The sequence below is a fragment of the Mustela nigripes genome, chromosome 18, assembly GCF_022355385.1.
Source record: "Mustela nigripes isolate SB6536 chromosome 18, MUSNIG.SB6536, whole genome shotgun sequence".
Classification (NCBI taxonomy): Eukaryota; Metazoa; Chordata; class Mammalia; order Carnivora; family Mustelidae; genus Mustela; species Mustela nigripes.
Window position 1 is genome coordinate 22,662,273 of NC_081574.1, and position 12,392 is coordinate 22,674,664.

The 12,392-nt window shown below is 33.7% G+C and overlaps 1 protein-coding gene across 1 annotated transcript in view; it reads left to right on the plus strand.

Annotated features, from left to right (window-relative positions):
• The window catches only part of MICU3 (mitochondrial calcium uptake family member 3), a 101,238-nt gene extending 91,096 nt beyond the window's left edge, over positions 1 to 10,142 (plus strand). Inside the window, 4 exon segments of the mRNA XM_059384130.1 lie at positions 2,331 to 2,439; positions 4,306 to 4,463; positions 5,767 to 5,835; positions 7,297 to 10,142. Of these exon segments, the coding sequence (XP_059240113.1) occupies positions 2,331 to 2,439; positions 4,306 to 4,463; positions 5,767 to 5,835 (336 nt within the window). The 3' untranslated portion in view covers positions 7,297 to 10,142.
• Positions 10,143 to 12,392: the final 2,250 nt, after the last annotated feature.

A 12,392-nucleotide genomic window follows, 5' to 3' on the forward strand; every position in this document is an offset into this window, starting at 1 on the left:
TTCTGGATACTAGAATCTTATCAGATACATTGTTTGCAAATATTTTCTCCCATTCTGTGGGTTGTCTTTTTACTTTTCTTGATAATATCCTTTAATACCCAAAAATGTTTACTTTTGACAAAGTCTCATTTATCTATTTTTAGTTTTGTTGTTCATACTTTGGGTGTCATATTTAAGAAACCATTACCAAGTAGGAGATACAACATCCCTTCCACTTTGAAAATAAACAATGTTAAAAAAAAAAAAAAAAAACAAATGTTGAAGAAAAAAGGGAGAAACCATTGTCCAATTCCAAGGTCATGAAATTTTCATTTCTGGTTTTTGTAAGGTTGTTTTTTGGGTTTTTTTTTTTTTTTTACAATTTTAGCTATTAACTTTAGGTCTTTGATCCATTTTGAGTTAATTTTTGTATATGGAATGAAATAAAATTTCAACACCTTTCATTTACAGGTAGATGTACAGTTGTCCAACACCTTTTTTTAAAGAGATGTTAAAGATATTCTTTGTCCAGTAAATAGCCTTGAAAATCAGTCTATCATAGGTATTTGGGTTTATTTCTGAACTCTCAGTTTCATGTCTCTTTGATGCTTTAAATTTTTCAGTTATCATCGTTTTGTTTTTGTTAACATGTAAGTTACTTATTTTCACTGCCCTTCTAACAGGACACATTCCATTCAAATCCAAATGATTAATTACAAAAGTGATTCTGGTGGTTAGGGTAGAGAAGAGGAAGAAATGTCCATCCCGCCTCTCTTTGACAGTCTTTCCTGCACTGCTAAGAATGGATTGCTTTAAGTTATCTCCATCAAGATGAATGCCTGTTTGTCAGTTCACAGTTCCATATTTCCAAACACAAAGAGTTTAATCTACCCAGAAGAATTACTGTATGGTTTTGTATTTGATTTGTCTTTTCCATACATGAGGACACTATTTTGAAAAATCTAAAGATTCAGATGGTGAACATTCTATTCTGTCATTCCTTGATTTGCTTTTTAATTTTACGTTCCCTTAAAGTATTGACATTTTTGTTTACACTTTTGCTTAAAAATTGCTGTGGCAGCTGGTCACAGCATAAACTGACACAGAACCAGAACAGTGACCAGTTTCCCTAGCAACAAGCTCTCCACATCAAGACAAACCCATTCTGGCTCTGTCCCCCCGAGTTGGAACACACGGCAGGTGGGATCAGGTCACAAAGCAGAACCCAGGGTTGGAGTGTCCATAAATGACTATAAGGAAAGAGAAAGAAAATTGTGAAGAGAAAAGACAGTGAGAATTCTCCTTATAAATAAAAAGAGGCTGCAAGTGAGGTGGAAATGACGTATACCAACAATCAGTATTTTTATTTTGATAATAGATTGGTGATGAATATTATTTTGATAATCACTTAATCAGTTGTTGGCTTATATTAAAGTAGACTCTTCTGGTTCTTTCCCTGGTTTTCCAGTGCTGTCTTGTTAGTTTCCCTTTCCTTTTACTTCTATATTAAAGTGCAAAATTGTTAAGCCCCAGCTCTTAGCCGTTTGCTCTTTTTCTGTTTACTTTCTCAATTATGTCAATTTTGCTGAGAATACAATAATTAAGTGTAGCTCTTCATGTCCAAATTTGTATTAGCTAAGATACATTGTGCTTATTTTAAATAACGTTCCTGTTTAATTGAACTAGTAGCAGTAGCAATAATTGCGATTTATGTAAATGACATTCTAGAAGCCTTTCCATGGTCCCTCGCCAAGCCCTGTGTGTTGGGCCCAGAACTCTAAGTGTACTCTCACTGTACTTCTGCCATCCTGGCAGTGTTATGCAGAAATAAGTAAAAGTACACTCCTTTTGGCTTATTCAGCGTGCTGATTTTTGCACTGTCATTATTACAGATGTTGATGACCTTCCTAATGCTAAGTTATACTTACGGAATACATAAACAGGAGAAACTGGTGTTTTAAGGGTTGTCTTCCATTTACTTTTTGTTTTTATCTTAATCATAGTTACTTTCAGGTTTTAAAAAATTTAGGCCTAAAATAGAGTTTTCACAATAGAAACTTTTTTATGCATCTTTGTTATATCATTTTTTGAAACTTTGTGCTGCTATGACAGTGTTTTAAAAATATTTTTAGCTATCATTGCTAATGGCAGCAACCCTCTGCAGTGGAAATAAATCTGAGTAAATTTTACATTTTATTTGGAGAAAGGAGGCTTCATCAGAATGTGCCCTGGAAATTTTTACTTACAAGATACATTGCAGTTCTTAATGTATTTATTTCTAGTAAGTATGGATGTTTACTGTAATAAATTTGGCAAAACTAAATATATTTACATATATTCTCTCAATATAGGGCATCACGTTTGACGAATTCAGGTCATTTTTCCAGTTTTTGAACAATTTGGAAGACTTTGCAATAGCCTTGAATATGTATAATTTTGCAAGTCGTTCTATAGGGCAAGGTATGTAATCATCTTTCCAAACTTAAAAGCAAAAAATAATCCTATGTTGTTTCTAGGGACTTTGACAACAAATTAATGAGACATTTCATATTAGCCATCAAGTTGCCTGAAAGTGTGGTATATATTTCGATGGGAAATCTATTTTCCCCACACAGAGTTTAGCGAAATTTGCTAAATTTTTCTGTTAACCTTATTACTAGCCTTCTTTTCCTATTAGGGGGAAGAGCTAATGATACTTATAAAGATCCAAAGAGGAAGAAACCTCATGGCCACTGTTAACATTGAGGGATATGTGTCTACTTATCAAAGAGCCACTGGGCCATGCCCAAACATCATCACAGGATGAGATTTATATTTCTGATTTTATCCCCAATCTCTGCTGACTCAGAAACCTGAATGTTGCCCCCAGAGTTCCCTCTGCTGTGGACATACATTAATCAAGTTTTAGGAATAATATATAAAATCGAATGTTGACTTTGCTTAATTTACAAAGAAATACAGCTGTCATAGAATTCAGAATGCTGTTGTCCTCACAACGAGCTCATTCTTGCCCTATAGACAGACTAACAAGTCCAGTCCTTTTTCTGGGACTCTGTGGCTGTGACCACTTTCCCTTCCTTCATGGACCATGTCCTTTTTTAATACTCTTGCTACATGAGGACTTTCTATTTATATGTCTGTGAGGTAATTTTACCTGTGTCGGCTATAATCTATTAAGTGCTAATTCCTAAGTTTAAATCTCAGAGGACAGTCTTGTTATTCCCAAGTGCTGGAGTGAAGCCGAACTATAGCCCCTAAGTGCTAATAAATTATCTCTGTCCCCAACACATAGATACTGAATCCCTCACTTGGCTTTATTCATGAATGAGTGAGTTAGAGAAATCCGAAAATTGTTCCTGCCCCACCCTTTGCCTAGTACAGATGTTCAAATAAGGCATCCTCTCCACTCAACCTAATTCAGGGTTTTCACACCAAAACTTTGGGAGCCCCGCTTTCACAGACCAGCATTTACTGCCAGGATAAACCGAGTAGTCAACCTTGAGAAGAAAAACAAGCCAGTATCTGCTTACCTGATTCAGAATGGAGAGTCACTCTTTTACTTTATGTTACTAGGAATGAAGGAGATCAAATGTGTGCTCTTGCATGTGTAGGAATAAATATATCTTTCTTTGCTGTTGTGACTACCAGCACTTTCATTCAGATTGTAACTTCTCAAAAGGACCATTACAGTAGCCACCTCTGTGGTATTCCTGTCATTATCCATTTTCCTCTCTAATGTTTCCTAGACAACTCATAGAATCATCTTTGTAAGACACAGACCTCTCCTGTGACATGCCTGCTATGGAAACTCTTCAGTTCCACAAGCTGACCCCATCCATCCCTCATTGCTCAGCTCCCATACAGATCGCACACTTTCCTAATCACCGCTCTTCTCTCCCCTTCCCTACGACTCTACACCACAGACAGAAGTGATCACTCAGGTCCAAATTCTCATACACTTTGTTAATATTCGTGTGGTCTTGTGTTGTGGTTATTTGGGCAGGTGTCTCATTGCCCATCTGAACTGTAAGTTTCTTGACAACTTATTCTCTTAATTTCTAAAGTGTCTGTCACTGATAGTAGATGCTCATTAAACCTACACTGACTATGAATACATTTATTAACCTAAGGTACAGCTACTTCTTGGTCCTTTTAATTCAGACCATAAAAATTTTCTGTTCCTGAAAGATAGCATGACTAATGAAGATTCATGTGTTACCTAAGGTCATCACCCATGTTTAGAAAAACTTCTTTTATAACCTTTTTAGCAATTAACACATTATAAAAATGTTAACTATTTACTTCTTTTCTGTAATATTTATCTAGATGAATTTAAGCGTGCTGTCTATGTAGCTACTGGCCTCAAACTTTCACCACATTTAGTGAACACAGTCTTCAAGATTTTTGATGTTGACAAAGATGATCAATTAAGTTATAAAGAATTTATTGGAATTATGAAAGACAGACTCCATCGAGGATTCCGGGTAAACCAATAAATTTGAAACCTGTTGATATCCTTTTTAAAAATTGAAGAAGGAAAAAAACTCCATCTAAGTTTCAAAAACAATTTATATAAATTTTTAAAGATATAAACATGAAATGTTTCATTTAAAAACAAAAAACATAAGGTCATACTTATTTTCCAAAAACACTTTGAGGTGATAAAAGGTAATGCTTTTTAAAAATATAGGGCGCCTGGGTGGCTCAGTGGGTTAAGCCGCTGCCTTCGGCTCAGGTCATGATCTCAGAGTCCTGGGATCGAGTCCCGCATCGGGCTCTCTGCTCAGCGGGGAGCCTGCTTCCCTCTCTCTCTCTCTCTGCCTGCCTCTCCATCTACTTGTGATTTCGCTCTGTCAAATAAATAAATAAAATCTTTAAAAAAAAAAAAAAATAAAAATAAAAATAAAAATATAAATCAGTGTGAATTTCAGTAACTTATTTTCATATTCAATTAATTTAATGTCTCCATCTCAGTTTGTGGGGAGAAATGTTGCCAGATATTTTTTGATTGATTCATTTAGCACACAGGCAGTTCAAACTTGGTACTCTACAAAGAAATAGCATGATTCTCATTTTATATGATGGACATTTCCACTTAGCAATTCAAGGCTCTTAAGTCCCTACATCTTCAGTACTTTAAATGGAAAACAAGGTAAAAAAAAAAAAACAAAAAAAAACTTTTGTTTTGTCTGTTCAACTGGTTTTTTTTTCCTGTTAACACCTTATACTGAAAATTACTAATGATTTTTTTTCTCAGAAATATGTTTTAAATAATGAAATATAGCATAAGTCAACAAATGTTTACACATTTAACATATTTGTGGATGTGTCACAAATGGAAAAAGAAAAATTTTTCTATTAATGCTAGAATGTTCAGTCTTCTCTCTTTGGGAAGAAGACCCCTAAGTATTATACATATAAAAAGATAAAAAGTTATATACAACAAAAAAAATCAAGATTCATCTGAAACCATGTTTTTAAAGATTTTTTAAATGATTTTTTTAAAAAATCCAAACTGTTGGTACAGATACTGTGTACTTAACTGCCACCTAGCGGTCATTTGTTGACATGGGTGACTGATGGTGCAAATACCTGAAAGGGTTTTTTTGCTAAAAATTTTAGAGTAGCAAGATCAAATTAAAATATAAATTATCCAATAAGCCTCTGACACTGTATTTCTCTCTCAAATGTTGTGTGTTTTTATTTTTGCTTTATGTATTTATTGTATACCTGTAGCCGGTAACATTCTATTTACATTTGCATACTTTTTAATCCTCTGTTCTACAGGGTTATAAAACAGTACAGAAGTATCCCACTTTCAAGTCCTGTCTAAAGAAGGAACTTCATAGCAGATAAGTATGTTAGTGCCTCTGTTTGTCTATCTTTGTTCAGTAACAAAGGAAGGATAATAATCTTTTTCTATGATGACATTTAGGAAATGGCTGAAAGAAATAGACTTACAACTTTTTCTTATATTTTTAGGCCACTAATTCAATTTACATATTATTCTTTTCTTTTTTTTTTAATTTTTTATTTTTTATAAACATATATTTTTATCGATTTACATATTATTCTTCTAATGATTTTAGACTAGTATTTAAGAATTAGTCATTACAACAAAGCATTGGGTTGCTACTATTAAGCTGTGATCCAGAAACGAACTAGAATAAATACTCCTCTGACTGGAATTCTCTAGGAGTATCTTGAAAGAAAAGATTTTCTATTCAGCCTACAGTTCTGTATCTGAGCAGATACAGTAGAATGAATCCACGTAGGATTTTTCTCATCTAGGACCATTAGCATCTAAGGAATTTCAGTTACTATTCTATAGGATCATGTCCCAACATTGGCTGCAATAATAGCAGGTAACTTTTTAGAGTTATTTGAGGTGCCTGGCCCTGTACGAGTTGTTCCTCATGTAGTATCACAGATAGACGTCCCATTTAACAGCAGGGAAGATAAAGACGTAGTAAGTAATTTACCCAAGATTACTTGCTAGTTAGTGGCCCACTAGGATTTGAGCCTCATTCTGTCAGACGGCAAGACCATCTTATTAGTTACTGAACTATAACCATACAATGCAGTAGCTGAGGAAGATGCAGGAGATTCATTCAGTTTGTGTCAACCTGAAGAAATAACTCAAATTTGCTGCTAATCTCCAGAATGAGAAGTTTGCTTTTCCTTTTCTCTTGTAAAAGTCTATTGTAGCTATACAATTTTGGTTGATTGTGGGTACTGATTAGTTAGGTCTGGACAGTGAAGGTTTTGTCCATTTATATATGCCTGCAAAAATGTATATTTCTTGCTATTTCTCTTGAGCTTGAAACATTTGGATTTGTATGTAGCAATATTTCCCAAAGTGGGTCCATAGGATATCAATGTGTATTATTCTAAAAAACAAAAAAGCTGCTTACTCAAATAAGTTTGAGAAATACCACAATAAGCATGGTTCAGTAGGTTTCTTCCCCTTTACAATTTACCAGATGTTAATATGCCACTATTTACTTGTTTCTGTAAGAGCATACCAGGTATCCACTATTTTGCAGAGCTTTCAGATCTAATGTTTTATGGAACTCATTTGGGTAAAATAAGTTACTAAACAAAATACTCAACTTTTAAGTTAAAGGAAATATTTTATGTTAAGTCTTTGAATCTTATATTTTCCATGGAGTGTTTTTATGATGTATCTTACTGTTTCACACTAATATCCTAATAGTAGTTGATTAACGCCATTACCTCTTGGTTTCATCCTAAATAAATACTGGTGTGTGTGTGTGTGTGTGTGTGTGTGTGTGTATGTTTTTTTTTTTAAATTAGGTACTTCCAAGGCAAAGTTTTAAAGATTATTATCTACACGACGATGCAAGCAGCACAAATTTTAGTGAGTGGAAGCAGGTCTGAAATCAGAACACATAGAAATGAAGGAAAAGATGAAATGTTAATTATAATTTGTCTTGACTGAATTCTTGAACATAAGACACATAAAATACATCTTCTCACTAACTATACCTGTTATGTGTTACCAAGTTGAGCTTTTGCCTTGATTTAATGAACTCTGTGTACTTTTTCATTCCCTTCAGAAGTATGTAGATACTTCCAATGACTATGTAAGAATGTATTTTAAATATTTTTTTATTTATTAGACATTTCCTCATTTCAAAATAACGTATGAGTCGTGGAATCTAGATCCCTTAAAAATTAACAGCAACAACATATTTTCTTTGGTTTTGGACTGTGAACTTATTTTCAGAAAATGAATATTCCCTGAGATTTATTTTAGGACCTTTAGAATTGTTGATAAATTCCCATTATTACCAAGTTTTTAATTACATGAAAATAATTTTGAAAAACAAATAGAAATTAAGCTACTATATAATCTACTGTGATGGTTTACATTGTACTTTTAATGTTTAAAAGTACTTAACATATATTATGTGAATCATATAAAGTTTTTGAAAGTTTTTGTTCATTTACCAAAGTCATCAGAATGTCTGGTATTCTTGTATATAGTAAGGAAATTTAAAATGTAGATTTTTTTTTTTCCCCTCCAAAAAGTCCCATCTTGCTGGTAGCATTTGTGGCAGCTGTCCCTGTCCTTGCCATTATGGTCTTGAACACACTGCTACTCCTGACCGCGGATGGCAGACTTTCCTAACACTAGTCAGAATAGTCTCCTGCAGCTTTGTGAGTTACTGCATAGTGTTAGCCCTCTAGTGAGTACTATAAAACACAAATATAAAATGGTGTAGAAGAGTGATGTATATATTTGGTAGAAGTTAATATTTTGTTTTTTGTGAAAGGACCACATGCAGAAGTGATGCCAGACAGCCAGTAATAAAGAATAATTTAAGTGTAAGTCATTGTTTCAAAACAATATGACTTACAGAGAAAAGAAAAGCTTTCTAGTAAGAAACAAAATTAGACTTTCACATGGAGAAAATAATTCGAGAGTACTTAATGGAAGTCTGTTCACTTAAAAAGTGTAGTTTATAAAAGAATACTGTACAAAAATAAAAGAATGAATTTAAGTTAATATATTTATATTATATGTGGAAGATAAGTTCATTTATCTTCTTTTCTAAGATGTATTTAATGTAAATGAACACACTCCAACTATTACCTTGCTTTTGCCTATGAAAATGGGAAATACTTTGTTTGTGTAAGTTATTAATGTGAAATTGATAGTTCTGTATCCACCCATTTATAAAAAGTAATGTTATTTCCAAGAAAATGTTATTAACGTTGACCATGTATTTGTTAAACTTTTTACATTCTTTATCTGGTACTATTTATTACATTGTTATAGAAATATATGATTCATAGATTTTAAGATTCCATATTGTATAATAATTTAATTTCACATGCTTTGAAGGGTTGATTCAATTGATTGACTAAATGAAAGTGCTAACCCACTCATTTTAACATGCCCCAAGGTCAGTTTTACCTTACACTGGATGTTTTCAATATTAATTATTTGCTATCTAGCATAACTGAAAAAAATGCAATTTACTTTTATCTTTAAGTTATATTATCTTGCCTAACATGGAGAAATTGCTATTGAGAACAGTTCTATAAATAGAGATTTAAAAATGAACTAGCTCATTAAAATTCTTTATAATTCTGTCACTCTCCCAAGGCATACCACATATGCAGTCTTTTTTGCTTTTCATTGTAGATGAATATTTCTCTATAAGGCTGCAGCATAATATTAAAATGGGAATAAATAAAATATTCTAATAAAATGAGAAAGAGTAGTAAATTACAGTGATTCCCTCTATATTATCACTGTTGAACCTTATCATTTATAAAATGGGAGGTGAAAATCTCTTACTGGATTGTTGTTTACATCGATTAAAAAAATTTTAATGCTTTGAAAATATTAACAGACTAAATATATGTATGCTGTGATTCTCAGTATTTCCTTCTATAAATTATTCTGTGGAAACATGAAGCTAAACATAAATTTTAGTATCATACTCTCTACAGAAAGCCTACATGTTAAAAGGTTTATGCTATTTCTCAGAATCATTTCATATTAAGAAATTCATTTAACTTAAGTTTATTGTTCTTATTATAAAGTATGATTGTAAAGCAAGGTGTTGTACATTCTTAAATTATCTTAAAATTACTATCCCTGCCCTTGAGTAGAGCAACTTAGTACTTAGTTTTTATGTATATCTGTGGATTGATGTCTTTCTGAAAAATGTCACCTCCGAACATTGAAAATTTTTGTTGATAACCAAACCTTTGATCTTAGACCTTCTGGTATAGCAATACATGCCAGTGAGATTAATCTCATCGGTATCTGAATAAATGTAAATAAACTACAGAGCCACAAGCTTCTCAAACTGTAAAATAGGAATTCATATATTATAGAATTTTAGTTGTGCTGGAAAGCTTTTCAGAAAGTTTCATGTGATTTAACGTAGTATCAGTTTTGCTTTACAGAAGTGATTCTTTAAATGTCTTATAATAATTAAACCAGCACTACAACAGATCTTGTTTTACTCATGTTGGTACTTGGTAGGCATCGTTTTACTAAGACAACTCCTACTCTTTTATAGCTATATATTAAGATTTTACATAGTGCTTTTACTTCCATAGGCTGTAAAAATATGAATTGTATAATATTCACTAATGTTAAAATAAAAATCCTAAGTGATAAGAAAGTGTTGTGGGGTTTTTTTCTTTTAATTGGGAGCATTTTTACTTTTTTAGTAACTCATGAAATAATTGTGTGTCCTGCAATCAGTCACATCTTATATTCTGTGAAATACTGTATGACAAAAACCAATGCAAAGATATAATTTTCTCTATCTTTTTTTTTAAAGATTTTATTTATTTATTTGGCAGAGAGAGATCACAAGTAGGCAGAGAGGCAGGCAGAGAGAGAGAGAAGGAAGCAGGCTCCCCTCTGAACAGAGAGCCCGATGTAGGACTCGATCCCAGGATCCCGAGATCATGACCTGAGCCAAAGGCAGAGGCTTAACCCACTGAGCCACCCAGGCGCCCCCTCTATCTTTATAATTATCACTAGATCACAATCAGTATTTTTGGCAGACATCTTAAAAACAGAGGAATATACCTACAATTGTGACTATGGGCACATAAATATACAATGCTGAGAGGAAATAAAAACATTATTTGAAAGTTTTCTGGAAAAGATAAATTTTGTCCAGTGTTGTAAAGGAAGAGAAGGACAAGCAATTATGGGAAACAGGTTAGAGAAAGTAAAAGAATGGGGAAGGGATCTGAATGAGGAAAGATTTTTACAGTTGCGATTGATTAGGGGCGCCTGGGTGGCTCAGTCAGTTAAGTGGTTAAGCATCTGCCTTCAGCTCAGGTCATGATCCCAGGGTCCTGGGATCGAGACCCTCATCGAGCTCTCTCTCTCTCTCATTCCTCCCTGTCAAATAAATAAAAAAATTTAAAATATAAAATGGACAGTTTTTAGAAAAATAAAGACATGCGAGTTAAATCAACAATAACAATATATCCTTTCCCATATCAGTCAGAAGAGCTGGACTGGTTTGGAATTCACGGTGTTGGTTAAGGGTGTGTGGCAATTACTGGGGAGACCATACATTTGGGTGCATCTTTGGAGGGCAATATATAGAAATAACTCAAAGTTCTGACCTAGAATTTTACTTCTGGGATTGTAATATCCCAATACATGTATTGATAAATTTGCATACCAACAAATATATCTACAAAATGACACTGCATGTAACTATGAAAAGAATGAAGTCCACTTATGCTGATCTGACATGATCCGCAAGATATTTTTACAGGAGCACAGCAAGGTACAGAAGAATCTACAATATGCTGTTTTAGTTCAAAACACACTTGCATTGCATAGAATTATATTTTAATGTATCTTTATCAAAGTTATATGTACGTATTTCTGAAAATCAAAGAGCTCTAGAGGGTTCAAATAAAACCAGCATCTCTCTTCCCCTCAACCCTCATTTCTGCTTCTCAGAGGCCATGTCACTTTCTAAACTTGTAGCAGTTTCTCTTGGTACTGCCTATTTCAGGATAATATGTTACATAGATATTGATTGATTTAATTTTTTAGATTACGGACCGTTGACTTCCTACACAGGAAGATGGGGATTTGGTTGTCTTACACAACCCCCCTCCAAGATGGACATTTCCCCTTCCCCATCCTTTTAATATAGTTTGACCGTAATTTTAGTGAAATCAATTATGGCATCATCAATTATTATGCTTCCTTTCTTCTATATCTTCTTACTTTCATTGGTTAAAATTTTCACCTTTTCTGTTTGCTTAATTTTTTGTGGACTTCTCATGTACTTACACATCACTAATTCATCCCCAGACTCCTCTCCAGAACTAAACATCAGTTAATATGTAAGTTTTTAATCCTAGTTTTAGAAATGCCTCCTGGGGCTCTCGTTCCATCTACAGGGGTTGTTCTCTAGTCCTGGTGCAGAATGTCCGCTGGTGTGGGGGGAGTAGTGTTGCAGGAGGGAGCTTGAGACCTAAAGGCTTTATAAACAGAATTTCAGTCCATCCTATTAACAGTGCCAGCTGCAGAGGTATCTGGATCCTTCCATTCTTAAGTGTTTCAGGAACTCTGCAGGGTCAATCTGCCTCTCAGGGTGTCTTTCTTTTGCAGGCATTTAAGTTCTTAATAATTACTGCTGGTCCTGAGATTTGAAAATTTTGTGCTTATATTCTTGTCTCTGAGAAAGAAAGCCATGCTTTTCTCTCATTTTGTATGGTTTCAAGAGGGAATGAGAAAAATTTGTGTCCAAAACAACATATTTAACCTCCATACTTACAATCTATCTGGAAGTACCCATATGAAACTGAACACGGTCACCTGCGGGGATGGGGCCGTAGGTCTATTTAATGAAGGGGACCATAGCTCATATATTTAATGAGCT